Source organism: Biomphalaria glabrata, chromosome 6 (assembly GCF_947242115.1).
Source record: "Biomphalaria glabrata chromosome 6, xgBioGlab47.1, whole genome shotgun sequence".
Lineage (NCBI taxonomy): Eukaryota > Metazoa > Mollusca > Gastropoda > Planorbidae > Biomphalaria > Biomphalaria glabrata.
Genome location: NC_074716.1, coordinates 24746877 through 24762055, shown reverse-complemented (window position 1 = coordinate 24762055; position 15179 = coordinate 24746877). Strand labels below are relative to the sequence as shown.

At 35.9% G+C, this 15179-nt stretch overlaps 1 protein-coding gene across 4 annotated transcripts in view; it reads right to left on the bottom strand.

Annotated features, from left to right (window-relative positions):
- Positions 1-881: 881 nt before the first annotated feature.
- LOC106050938 (uncharacterized) overlaps positions 882-15179 on the bottom strand; it is a 68012-nt gene continuing 53714 nt past the window's right edge. Inside the window, exons 17-22 of one of the 4 annotated variants that reach the window (XM_056032715.1) lie at positions 10198-10291; positions 9712-9824; positions 6984-7256; positions 6443-6574; positions 5307-5731; positions 882-1098 (exon numbers count right to left, since the gene is read on the bottom strand). In XM_056032715.1, coding sequence (XP_055888690.1) covers positions 5498-5731; positions 6443-6574; positions 6984-7256; positions 9712-9824; positions 10198-10291 — 846 coding nt within the window. In that variant the 3' untranslated portion in view covers positions 882-1098; positions 5307-5497. Of the gene's footprint in view, positions 1099-4643; positions 4661-5306; positions 5732-6442; positions 6575-6983; positions 7257-9711; positions 9835-10197; positions 10292-15179 lie in introns of all 4 variants that reach the window. The other 3 variants (XM_056032714.1, XM_056032717.1, XM_056032716.1) reach the window with 3 other exon arrangements.

Here is a 15179-nt window from a genome sequence, read left to right as displayed (position 1 = left end):
ACATATTTCCGCATTTTTATGGGTCAATTAAGATTCAGGATTCTAAAAAAAAAGTTCACATGTAGATATAAGTAAACAAAAAAAGTTCACATGTAGATATAAGTAAACAAAAAAAGTCTTCTTTTTAAAATCCATTCCTTTTTTTATGAAGAGAAGATTTCTCAATTTATTTATTTTTTGTTATTCTACACTATTGCAAGGAGTCTTCCTAGTGAGCTTTGCACAAGTGTTTCTATTTACAAAATGTTCATGTACTTCTATTTATTTCTTCAACTCTAGACAGAATACAAAGAAACATTCAAGTCGACGGCTGTAATTCAAGCTGAAGCCGTGTCCCAAATAAAAAGATGTAAGCCACATTTTATTTGAAGATGATTATGTTTTGAAAACAATATAACGGTCAAACCAGAGTTTTCACTGTGTGGCCATTTACTTAACAATTATTTTACCAAAGATGTACATTAACTGTCAAAGTTCTAGGAAAACCTTTTGAGCCATTTTCGAAATCCAAGTTCCACTTATGAATTCTGCAATCAAATAAGAGAAATTGTAAATACCCAATCAATCATCACAAACCACTTCCATAGTTAGGCTTTCGTTGGTTTGATTAAAGATGTACCAGTGAAAGAAACGTGACGTGACCCCCGCAGTTTCAAAAGTCAAGAGATAATTATAAACCAATAAAAAAAGAATAATAGTAAAAGGGAGGAAAAAGGGGGGCGGTCTAAAATGATTGCTGTGGCGTGAACAAAAATATTCCGAGTTGTCTTTCCTATTTCATGAACAGATACAAATAATGAAAAATAAAAATAAATAAAATAAATAGAGCAGACCTAATAAATGTAGTAATAATAATGTGAAAAGAGAAATATAACAGTAGGGAAAAACATATTTTTGTTTATTTTCTATCAACAATAGTAGATCTATTTATTGCATTGAAAGTGCGGACTATTTTCTACTACATCTGGCTGCGGGATTAAAATGTGATGGCGGTTTCCATGGATACATCCGTACACCACGAAGTTGATTAGGTAAGTCCCGGATAAAAAACTTGACTCTGGACGCAGGGCTGGCATTGACATATTTGATTAGTGTAGGCTGCAAATAGAAACACAAGGCTGGATTATTAGACACAAACAGTCCATGAGCTATATCGGTTTTATTGTTCTAAACATTTCTGTGATTACTTAAAAAAAAACTTTTTCTTTAAATTGTGAATGAAATAACAAAATGGCCACTAGGCATACGATAAAATAAATAAATAAACAAATGATCAAAGGCTTTAGTGATGCATTCATTATTTTTAAGATAAAAGATGAAAGAAAAACTATTGCAACAGAATAAGATGAAGCCAGTTATCATCATTTATGGGGGATGCACAGTGAGAAAACATAGATTTAGGTCAAAAATATCGATATTTTAAAATTAATTGATTTTAATAGTTTAAAATGTCTAGAATACGAATTCCCTATCAGAATACTAAAAAAAAAAAATACGTTTTATACATCAATTTTGTATTTTAAATGTAGATATATAAGCAAAATTTTGATGTTTTGGTGAAAAATCAACATTTTGTAAGCTATAGTTGATAAGCTAATGTACGCTCTCATCCCTAACAGATGGTATCGATACAAAGGTCTACTTTTCTAGTTCCCATTATGTGCATGGTTTCTCATTCTATAAATAAATAGTACTGCAATAAACTTTCAAAATACGTCACTACCTTTTTTCCCTATATCCTCATATACACACCCACAAAGCCATATTTACGCATGCGCACCATCAAAGCTTCACTGGTTACTGTACATACACGCATGCGCACTGAAAAAGCTTCCGTAACAACAAAGTATGCACGCATGCGCACATGACGTGAACCGGTCCTTCTTCTGTAAACTTCCATCACATCAACACTCGATTCATTATTGAAACTCAGAAATGCCAACAAAAGGTTATATGTTTGGAAAGAAAAAACTTTACTGTAAGCCCAGAGGACGACATGCTTCAAAGACAAATGCACAATTACAAAGGTAAGTCTAGATCTAGAGTTTGCTTTTTTTTTTATTTACTAGACAAGCGTGTGCTGACACATAAAATAATGAAACCTTGGCTCTTTGAGTTCGACAACGTGTTTATCCAATGAATCACATCTAGATTCTATAGACATTAAATAAATATCATGAAAATGATTGCAAACATAGAGATCTATCCTTTTATAGATCTAGTCTATATTAGGAGCATAGATCACATAAGAACTAGATAATCTCTAGAGATTAGATTATCATGTATGATGATGTATTGAACAGTATTGTAGGACTTCAACTTCAACTCAAGTCTTGGTCTTAGTTGTTTTTTTTAGATCTAGTACATATTGTTATATATAGATCTACATTACATGTAACATGTCTCTATACATTCTTTACTTTTTATGATAAATACAATATATGATTTCTAAAATGCATTATAAAATTTTAAATAATCTTCATGTTGTGATAGATGTGACGTGTACTTTCATACTATTGAATTTTTTTTTAAAGACCCTCTAATTTATTTTTTATTTGTTTGCAGCTCTGTTTTGGATACAACTGGATCTGAAGCAGCAACAACACAGCCTGCAAGTGCAGCTGAGCGAAAAATATCCCTAACTGCAGTTACTAACGCTGATAACACCAATAAGAGGCTGCCTGAAGATTTCATATACGTCATGATGAATTCAATGCAATTGACCACAATGGTCTCCTTGTTGTGCTGTCCACATTGCTTTGACAACAAATTAACTATGTGCATCACACGATCAAAAGGCATGGCTCATTTGATTAAAATCAAATGCCTAAATTGTGAAACATATTTGTGGTCCGACTGGACCTCAAAAAAAAGTAATGATGTTCATCTGGATATTAATGTCCGCGCTGTCGCTGCATTAAAAGAATCTGGAATCTCGCATTCTAAATTTGATAGGTTTTCTGGACTTATGAGTATGCCCTGCATGCACAGAAATACTTATAACAATCTAGCTAACATAGTCAATACTGCTATAATTGAAGCTGGTGACGAATGTATGATTAGGGCATCTGCTGTTGTGCATGGAAGAAACATTTCACAACCTCTAACTACAGATGAAAGAATAAGTTCAACAGGCTGTCCTGTTATTACAGTTTCTTTCGATGGGACTTGGCATAAAAGGGGCCACTCATCTCATTCAGGAATTGGCACAGTTATTGATTTTGATACTGGACTCGTCATCGACACCGAAGTCCTATCAAATTATTGCCATGTTTGTGATTCAAACTCTGCAGAACTAAACTTTGATGCCTCTAAGCATATGTGTCAAAAAAAAAACTTCAGTGGCTCAGCAAATGCAATGGAGGCCGCAGCAGCATCCAAAATCTTTTCGCGCTCTGTGGCATCCAGAAAACTTGTTTATGGCACGATGCTGTGTGATGGCGATAGTAAATCGCATTCATCTGCCATTACCAACTTAGGATATGATGTAGAAATCTTAAAAGAGGACTGCATTAACCACATCTCAAAAAGAATGTTTAATGCTTTGAACAATTTAAAAATGTCTAACAAAAAAGAACTAAATTATAGGCTTACAAAGCCAAAAATTGAAAAAATTACAAATTACTATTCCAAAGCTCTGCGCCAAAATGCTCCCGACATTCAAAAAATGAAGCTGGCTGTTATGGGCTCATTTTTTCATATGATGAGCTCAGACCTAGATCATAACCACAGGTTGTGTCCTGATGGCGCTACATCTTGGTGTCACTTTAAGAGATCAGAGGCACTAAAACAGCCATATAAAAAACACAACCAGACCATCACATCAGAAATAGGTAAACTGTTATTTCCTATAATGAAAAGACTAACAGACACAGATCTGTTATAAATATGTTCTAGAATGGGAACACAAAACGCCAATGAATCTTTTCATTCCCTCATTTGGCAAAGATGCCCCAAAACAGAATTCGCAACATTAAAAACGGTAAGGGCTGCGACATACCTTGCTGTTTTAGCCTTCAATAATGGACCTGTTGGCATCAGATCAGTTTTTGACATATTAGGCATTCCCTGGACACTAAAGAACATTTCTTCTAGTGAGAAAAAGCAAAATGTCAAACTACAGCTTGTTAGAAAAAGAAAATCAATCGCATTAGTGTCTAGGAGAAAAAACTTGAAAAAACGAAGAATTGAGCATGAGCACCGGGCAGAGGTTCTAGAAGGTCCAACCTATCAATCAGGCCATTTTAATGAATAGTTTTTTGTTTTTTTATTATCTATTATGTTGTTTTATGTAAATATTCCCTTTTTTTTCATTTTTATGGTTACAATAAATATTTTATATCATTTTAAAAACTTTAAATGCGTTTTTCTCAAAATGTATTTTTAGGTGCATGTTGTCCACAAGAATCTCAAAATCTTTAGTTCTGTATAAGTTAGACTAATAATTTTTCACATGTAGTTTATTGATAGTATATCATAGGTAATAGGCTGCAAAAATTTTCAATATGTATAATAAATTTCATAAAAAAATAAAAATAATGATGTGACCTCAGATGAAAAATGGGGTCGGAAAAAAATAAAAATTTTAAAAATTCATAAAAATTAAACCAGTAATAATTTTCAAAACAAAATTAGCCAGTTACCTATGGGATTCAAATATCTATCAGATGCAATCAAAAAATTAAAAAAATTTTGAGTACTTTAGAATATTTTAAGAATTTTGTAAATATTGTTTATTTTCAAGATGGCCGCCATTTCCATAGCAACCCAAAAGGCTACACTCATAAAATGTGTATGGTTACTCATGTCTCTATATGTTCTATCAAGTCATGCATAAAGCTTTTCTATTTATCTGTAAATTACAAAAATTGAAATTTCATTGTGCATCCCCCTTATGTTGAATAAAAAAAAGTGTTCTAAATGTAAAATGGTGAAAATGATTTCACTAGAGTTTCACTACTAGAGCTTGTAAAGCCACGTGACCTAATGGCTTGGTCCGTGTAAACGTTTGGACTCATTAGTAAAATTCTAAATTACACACACAGTAAAATTAGTTAATGACAATGTGACGTCGTGGTGGGAAATGTACTGTGGACAAACAACAACAAAACATGACCTTGAATAGGATTTAAAAAACAAGTAGACGATTCCATTTGGACTTGACCAATGAGAGACCTGGGTTTTGTCAGTCACCAATGTCCTACACTCTTCCCACATACATCAATTAAAAGCCTCGATGATCTCCTGAGAAGGTGTTAGTAGATTTCAACTACATGAACTAAGACAAACACAACTTCATTACGCACTCTAGAAACTCAAACTGTTCCAGTCAATGTTGAAGTTCTGCTCTTGGTTTCTTCATGCAAATGTCACAGATTTGAAGCAGTTTGGATAATCGGCACTCTCCTGTTTAGAGAAGTTCGAGATGTGCTCTCTGTATCCTAGCAGATTTGGTCCGAACAAGGTTGTGGTCAGTGGTTGTTGTCATAGACTTTGGTCAGTTAAAAATGCGTCGGTATCGGACGTAGTTCTCATATGTCATGGTTGTGTTGAGTCTCGGGAACTTGCCTCGACCAGGTAGGTCGTCTACAGGACTGGAGTCAAACTCTGCAAACTCTGGAGGCAGTGGAACCAGCTTGGACCAGAGTTGGAACTTGGCGTTGTTACGTCTAGTCGGCAAATACGATCTCGTGGGGTTATCCATTGGAGCGTATCCACTGACCAAAGTCACCTTGAACAGAATAACACGAAAATGGAGGTAGCGGATGAGAAAGGGAGAGAGAGGGAAAGAGAGACAGAAGAGAGTGAATATAAAAGAGACAGAGAAAGAAAGTGTGAAAAAGAACGAGCAAGAAATACAGAGAGTTAAAGAACGAGAGAGAGAGATAAAGAAATACAGAGAGATAAAGAAATACAGAGAGATAAAGAAATACAGGGAGATAAAGAAAGAAAGATAAAGAGATAAAGAAATACAGAGAGATAAAGAAAGAGAGAGATATAAAGAAATACTGGGTACAGAGAGATTTAAAAAAGAGAGAAAGAGGAAGTTAGGTAAGTAATAAAGTGAGATAAATACAAATAGCGACAAAATCAAACTATTTAATTTTACACAAAATACAAACAATATTGTATTAACTCTTTCATAAAAATTAAGTTTCAAATTACATCACCGAAACAAATGATTGAAATAGATATTTCCTTATCTACCAGTTTATATGTATTTGCTTATTCATACATTCTCATTTTACAAGATTTAATTTCAGCAAATCTGACACTCATTTCAATTTGCAGTCAAAGAAAACTAAAACTTAAATTTTGTATTGAGGACCAAGCCATTAGAACCTCAATAAACTTCGGACAATTTAATTCTTGAGCAAAATTGACATATTTAAAACCGAAACCACTAAATACTATCCAATCAAATTTCAGAATGTTATAATACCTGTACAGTGACACCTGGTGGAATATTTTTGGAATTCCCTTCAATGCCAATAGTAAGGTTTCCTCGAGAATCAATTTTAGCGACTGTAGGAAGTTGGATTGGAACTCTTTGACTTTTAGGTGGCTCGGCAGCCTTGACATTGTGAAACAAAATGCACGATTTTTATTTAAGATCATTTAAATGTATACATTGCCATTAAAAAAATGTACACATTAAGATTCAGAGGATTAAGACACAGTACAGTAAATATAAATACTTCAAATTTATATTCATTTTCTGATTCACACGCATCCAAACAAGACACATGCATCCAGACCCTTAAATACTTAGAATCATGGATATGCAGACACATTGTCACCAATATTACATACTAACACAGCTTTTAAAAATGAAGACTTGAGACTCTTAGCTGGCAGACTCCCATATACATCAGAAGACACTCAGATTCTACAATGACAAATCCACACACATATACACATATATATCACCCATCATCTCAGGCTTGATGTGAAGTTTTGATTGCAGGATAAAATGGACGTACCTGGAGCTCAGTTATTGGAGGCAAAGGTTTGATTTGATGGAGTGTGAACCCAGGACCAGGTTTGCCTGCCTCACCAATTTTATACTTTTGACTGTAAGGTACCTCTGATCCCGTCAAAGGAGGGTGATATGTCACTGGGCGCGGTTCCGGCTGACCCGACAGACGCGGGACGAGTGGCTTCTTGGGCGGAGATGGTGGTGGCGGGGGCGGTATCCAGGGCTTCAGTTTGAACAAAGGTGAAACATATGGCTTGCTCTGACCTGGAGGTGGCGCCTAGGCAGAAATACATACAAAGATATTTGCTATAACATTGAAAATGAATATTAATGCCTCATTCAAACAAAATGTCTTTACATTAATGTTGGTCAGTACTTGTCAACATATAGTAAACAAAACCCTGATTTAGGCCTATTCATTCCGTCGTATGATGGTCTCTATCACAACACCCAGAGTTCTCGACACATAGCTCTACTACGATATCACACTGACATGTACAGACGCCTACACTCAAGTCACACTGACATGTACAGACGCCTACTCTCAAGTCACACTGACATGTACAGACGCCTACACTCAAGTCACACTGACATGTACAGACGCCTACACTCAAGTCACACTGACATGTACAGACGCCTACACTCAAGTCACACTGACATGTACAGACGCCTACACTCAAGTCACACTGACATGTACAGACGCCTACACTCAAGTCACACTGACATGTACAGACGCCTACGCCTACACTCAAGATTATAAGGAGACAAAGACGACAGTTCAGAAAGAGAACTGTCACGTGGTGTTGACTTCAGTGTATGGATATGTAACTGTAGTTCAACCTCTACGCTTAGTACAAGTTCAAAGTTGGCCCTGTAAAACTTGCCAGACCAACACATACACACACACATTACATTAGATTGAGTAGTTTATTTGGGATTCAATAAGAAATCACTTTTAACTACAGGTCTGTATGCAATGAATAATGATACACTAAAATGTAACAAAAAATTAAATCAAATTGGTATTGACAGTGTTGTGACTACTCTTCCAACCACTCATTGGCAACTATAGAATATGTTCTTGAAACTAATATTGAACATTTAACATAATTCGTTTGGGTCAGAACCATTTGAACTGTTTACACATGAACTGTTTAAATTCAGAAAAATCTTTCAGTTTAAAAGAATATACAAAATGTATACAGATGTGAACTGAGAGCCACATGTAACTTGTTCAAGTACACATGAACTTAGGAATCAAGCAAAAAGCTGCTTTGCAACGGTAGCAAGTAAATTGTTACTTGGCAACGGTAGTAAGCAAATTGTTACTTGGCAACGGTAGCAAGTAAATTGTTACTTGGCAACGGTAGTAAGTAAATTGTTACTTGGCAACGGTAGCAAGTAAATTGTTACTTGGCAACGGTAGTAAGTAAATTGTTACTTGGCAACGGTAGAGAGTAAATTGTTACTTGGCAACGGTAGTAAGTAAATTGTTACTTGGCAACGGTAGCAAGTAAATTGTTACTTGGCAACGGTAGCAAGTAAATTGTTACTTGGCAACGGTAGTAAGTAAATTGTTACTTGGCAACGGTAGCAAGTAAATTGTTACTTGGCAACGGTAGAAAGTAAATTGTTACTTGGCAACGGTAGCAAGTAAATTGTTACTTGGCAAAGGCAGTAAGTAAATTGTTACTTGGCAACGGTAGCAAGTAAATTGTTACTTGGCAAAGGCAGTAAGTAAATTGTTACTTGGCAACGGTAGCAAGTAAATTGTTACTTGGCAACGGTAGTAAGTAAATTGTTACTTGGCAACGGTAGTAAGTAAATTGTTACTTGGCAACGGTAGTAAGTAAATTGTTACTTGGCAACGGTAGTAAGTAAATTGTTACTTGGCAAAGGCAGTAAGTAAATTGTTACTTGGCAAAGGTAGTAAGTAAATTGTTACTTGGCAACGGTAGTAAGTAAATTGTTACTTGGCAACGGTAGTAAGTAAATTGTTACTTGGCAAAGGCAGTAAGTAAATTGTTACTTGGTAACGGTAGCAAGTAAATTGTTACTTGGCAACGGTATTAAGTAAATTGTTACTTGGCAACGGTAGTAAATAAATTGTTACTTGGCAACGGTAGCAAGTAAATTGTTACTTGGCAACGGTAGTAAGTAAATTGTTACTTGGCAACGGTAGCAAGTAAATTGTTACTTGGCAACGGTAGCAAGTAAATTGTTACTTGGCAACGGTAGTAAGTAAATTGTTACTTGGCAACGGTAGCAAGTAAATTGTTACTTGGCAACGGTAGCAAGTAAATTGTTACTTGGCAACGGTAGCAATACGCAGATTACATGCTAGGCTAAAAAGAAGAACACCAAGCTGTAAACTAACTCTTATTTGGACGCTTTTAACTCAGTTTTCATTGATTAATAAAACTAGACCAAAAAAAACTCCATCATGATTAATTCAGCATTTTATATTTTTAAAGAATACAATCTATTGAAAGACTAACTCAAGAGTAAAACACCAACCAAGAGATCATTATATATCTACAAGACAGATCAAGTGATCAGTATTTAAGTTAGCTATTTATTCACTAGTCACCAGGACCGGATTTGAAAATATCGATGAACAATTTTTATTTGTGCCCCACAAAACCGTTGGCTCCTAAGCTACAGCTATAAGAAACTCCATGACTACTAATTACAGGCAACCAGAACGTAATAAACTAGAGTGTCTTTCTTACCCCTGTGTATTTTATTCGCGGTTTGGGTTTTTCATAAGTTTTGAGAGGTGGCAACTTCTTGTTGTATGGTGGCACATACTTCTTTGGGCTTGCCTGTGGTGTAGGTTCTGGAGCTGGCTCGGCAGGTGGACAAAAATGAAATGAAGATGTAGAATCAAGTGACAGGGTTAATCAAAATGTTGTCAAGCTAATCAGGTGTTTGTAATTATTCAAGATACTAAAACCAAATCAACACAAGTAACTTTTCACACTAGATGTTGACTAGCATAACATCATCTAGGCAAAAGAAACAGGCACAGCCTAACAGATTTTACTGGTGGATAACACGAAGAGTCTTCAAGCCAAAATAATAATCTCTTGTAGCTGCGTACTTTGTTTCGAAAGGACATTTTCTAATTTACCTATAGTTTGAAGTCACTAACGCCTGCCCCCTCCCTTCTCAATCAACAAACACTTGGACACACTCCTAAGTGAAGACATGAATACCTGTAGGAACTGTTTCCGGTTCTAGCTCTTCTTCAAACAGTGGCTCCAGTTTTTTCTTCTTTTTCTTTTTCTTCTTTTTTTTCTTTTTTACTTTCTGCCGAGGATGAAAACAAAAACGTCCGAGTAGTTTTAAAATCAACCATCACGTGACCATGTTTTCAACTTTCACTTTAAACTATTGCTACACTTAGAAAACAGTTTATCAGCCCACTGTACGTACATCTCACCATTTTCACAGGTCTATACACTTTTTTTGTGTGTTTAGTATATTAACTATTCTCTTAATATTAAAATGAAGAATCACAAAATTTTTCTTATCCTATTTTCTGAGTTTAATCTGCAATAGATCAGCGCTTGTGCCAACTTAATCATAAAGCACAGAGCCAGGCGTAAATCGATAGGCACTTGACAAGGTGACATAAATTATATCGTATGTCACTGCCAAGAGTGCTGAGTGCCAATTGAGGACACCGAGAGATGGAAAAAAAAAAAGATAAAAGTTTTTTTTTTCTTCTACAAATGCATTTATACCTGTCAACCATGACCTAGTTTATGGACTTCAGAGAAATCTGCATTTATTTTAGCACATTTAGCACTAAGTTTGTTTTGTTATGCAAGTTTAAGACGACCTTTTAGTACTGTAGATGACTAAGTCCTAGCCTGGAATAAAGGCGGGCAGTGTTTGAACTCGGTACTATCACGATGACTAGTCGGAGCGTTTGCTACACGAGCAGGCAACAGACCGTATGCTCCATCGGGATCTCCTGTGAGTCATTCAGCTTTACGTAGAGGCCTAAATGGTTGCTGGTTGATGAGCTTGTTGCGTCATCAGAGAGTGATCCTTGGAAACCTAAGTCATGTTTCAAACTTGTCTGTCTCACCTTGCAAATTAGTTCATACAAGAAACAAAAGATTTCTCCATGAGCAATGTCAAATGTAGGAATAGTTCAATAGGTGGTTACACTGAAGACGTGGGGGGTCCCGGCTTCGGTGAGCGGGACATGTGGTTCGCATGTCAGACGGTCGCCTTCTGTGCTGGGGGGGGGTTGTGTGTGTGTGTGTGTGTGTGGGCCCTCCCAGGCAGGTCAATACGGGCGCTGTGGAGACGCTCTCAGGAACTCCTACAAGGAATGCGATATCGACTTTCACAGCTGGGAAGTACTAGCTCTCGATCGCTCCTCATGGCGTGAGGCTGTGAGTCTCGGAGTCTCAAGATTTGAAGCAAGAAGAGTGGCCAGGGCGAAAGAGCGCCGAACCAACAAAAAGCTGAGAGAAGAAGCAGGCCTATCTGCAACTGACCTAACTTGCATCGATAAAGTTTGTATCAGTCATGTCATTAAATGGCGTGGGGCATCATGAACAAAATGGCAGGAGCACAAGTCAAATTTAAAAATAATCTTGCTACAAGAGACGAAAAAACATTGGCCAACGAGTTAAATGATTTCTATTGTCGCTTCGACACGAAAGATTTTAATTATCTAAGACTCAAAGCCCTTGAGGATGTCAATGTTAACAACTGTTTAGAATTAGCGATTACTAAAGAGCAAGTTTGTAACATTTTCAAAAACGTCAACCCAATGAAAGCTGGTGGGCCTGATGGAATAAAAGGGCGAATCTTAAAAGAATGTGCTGAACAACTAGCTGAACCTTTCCAAGATATTTTTTCTACTTCATTACTAAACCATGAGATACCACCTGTGTGGAAGTCATCTATAATTGTACCTGTGCCAAAGGTTTCCAAACCGAAGGAAATGAATGACTATAGACCTGTTTCACTTACTTCCATTGTGTCTAAATGTTTAGAAAAAATGGTTAAAATGTTTCTTCTGAATGATCTTTGTAATAAGTTAGACCCTTTACAATTCGCTTACCAAAAGGGTAAAGGTGTAGACGATGCCATCCTAAATATTTTAAACTGTGTCTACAAACATCTAGACTTACCGAACACTTATGTAAGATTGCTCTTTATGGATTTCTCATCAGCTTTTAACACTATACAACTTCATTTACTCATTGAAAAGATGAAAGCGTTGCAGATTAGTCCATACATAATACTATGGGCTAATGAATTTTTGACCCAGAGAGCTCAGAGGGTTAGGGTAAACAATGTTATATCTAATGAACGCATAGTGAACACAGGGGCGCCCCAGGGGGCTGTAACATCGCCATTGTGGTTCATTTTGTACACCAATGATTTTCAATCCGATAGTTCTTGTTGCTCCTTTACAAAATTCGCTGATGATGCGGCTCTTCTTGCCCTGCTCTCAGAGAGCTCAGACGTAAATGAGTATTTCAAAGAATTAGAACACATTGAAGAATACTGTAAAGATAATTTTTTATTATTAAATGTAAAAAAAAACCAAAGAAATGATAATCGATTTTCGTAGGGACAAGAAGGAAAATGATATTGTTTCTGCAGCTGGAGAGACTATTGAAATTGTGCAAACCTTTAAATACCTTGGTACTATCCTAGACAATAAACTAAATTTTACTGCAAATACTGATTATATCAGCAAAAAAGGGCAGCAAAGATTACGACTACTAAGAAAACTGTCCTCGTTTAATGTTAGCGAAAAGGCCTTGGCTATGTTTTATCACGCTCACATCAGCAATATTTTAAGTTTCAATATCACTGCCTGGTATGGCAATCTGAGCATTAAAAATAAAAATAAAGTTAATAGAATCCTAAATGCTGCTAGCAAAATCATTGGCAAAAAACAAACCCCATTTGGGAAGTGGTTTGAGACAAACATCTATAAAAAAGCTAACAAGATCCTCGAAATAAAGAATCACCCTTTGTGTCAGGATTTTGTGATTTTACCATCACAAAAAAGATACAAGACACCGATAGCAAAGACAAACAGACACAAACACTCTTTTGTTCCCCTGGCAATCAAATCATTAAATAAGAACAATCTGGTATAAACTTTGTCACATGTAAATTATGAGTGAGTCTGGTGTGAATGTACACTTTGGTTTCTTATAGTTATAATGTTTTTTGTTTGGTATAATGCACAAATTGTAAGACAAATTTCCTTACGGATAATAAAGATTATTATTATTATTATTATTATAGATCCAGACTGACAATAAAAAAGCATTTATAAAAAAAAAGCTGGGGAGGAACGACGTGAATTCGAACTCAGGCTTCTCAAGCCAACACGGTAACTATTCTGCTAGTGTAGTGCTTATGAACATGGAAGATTGTATAGTTATTTATTGTTTCTATAGTCTCGTCCTATTTTTCAGGTTTTTTTTTCTAAGACTCAGACAACGACCTATAAAGGGGACTAATTCAGCTTATACCACCACTTCAGTCAATTACAATTTCTTTCCCTTGTTCGAGATACCAAACAAAATAATTTATTACTAATAGTTAATTAACAATTTTTTTTATTGATTCTTGTCTTGTCAAATAAAAGAAATAATTGTTCAAAATCTCAGCTTGATCCGAGATTGGATGAGGGTGAAATCACGTGTAAAAATGTTTTCGAGACAGATAAACAGACAGAAAGTGAGTTGATATAAGCTTTGTAAATAAATAAAAAGCTGCACTATTCTAGCAGATTAAAGAGCGTCATTAGCGACATCTAGTGACCACAATGAAGACAACTGGGTAATGGTGTTGTTTATTTTACCTGTAGAGAAAATTAATTAGGTGATTGGCCGTAGGCTAACGAAGGTATAAATGTAGCTAGAGAGAAAGAGAGAGGGGAGTACGAGACAGAGAGAGGGGGGAGACAGAGAGAGACACACACAAACCAACACCAGAGAGAGAGTGAGAGAGACAAAAACACCCAAGAGAGGGAGGTGGGGAGGATAGAGAAACCACTCACAAATAAAACTTCTCTATTGGTGTCCGCATGTAACAGCGTAGCAGAGTCAACTTTCTATCATAACCGCTAGAGTTGTGGCACATAAAGGAAAAATGCGTTAGCTTAAAACGCAAGTCATATCTTGGTATTGGCTTTACAAAGACAAATGTGAAGTCACTTTGAAAGTTAATCTAGCTCATCCAATTCGTGATACCATTCAACAATTGTCTACATTTTCTTGCTAACAACACCTTTTAGAAAGTAAGTAATTTACCCCTTTCAAGCCTTGCCATCTATAGAGCAGAGGATATAAATGGCCTACGGTCAACGAGGGTGTAGTGTGTTAAGCACAACGACCAATCACTTTAGTATCCCAAAAATGTCAGGTACTCATTAGAGTTGGGGCTGGACTCGGAGGTGGGATTTAAGTCAAAATCCTAGTCTGTTACCGAGATTCGAATCCGAAACTAATCGGTTAGGATGCCAAACACTTGACCACTCAGCGGCCTTGTTCTAGACCTCTGTACTGATCGATGGAGGATTTTATATTGCTTTAATATAAGGTAGATTTTTATTAAACTAGTTCGCTTGCATCATTTTCAATGCATTTAATTTACATTTGTCTATCAATAGTTCAACGACGACTTCCAGTGATTCACGCTGCTCTAATTGCACGTTCATTATTTGAGTGCTTTTGTGAAATTGAATTTGTTTTTTAAAGAAGTGTTGTTGTTTATTTAAGTAGATACAAACTAAACGAGTTTAATCTTATCAACATCTAGAAAAGAAAGGGAAAGATTTGTTACAAATCTAATGAAGAAATGTAACCTTCATATTTCTTACAGTTCACAGTTTTTGCGATAAAATTTTCAATTTCTGCTATTAGCTTACACTTTCTCCATGGATGGCAATAAAACAAATGTTGATAGGTAATAACATGGACGTCTTTGATTTGATCCCAGCAGCCTTTGTACCAAGCTTATTTCAACTCTGTCTGCCTGGTCAAAAGTTTGAACATGTTTTTTTTTTCCCATTTCTAATTCTCGTATCACGTTGAAACTTTGCACAATTATACATTGAACCTGACAAGACATGAATCAATTAAAAAATTAAACAATTAGTTCATTAATTATATTTGACATCGAAATAAGGGTAATAAATGCTACT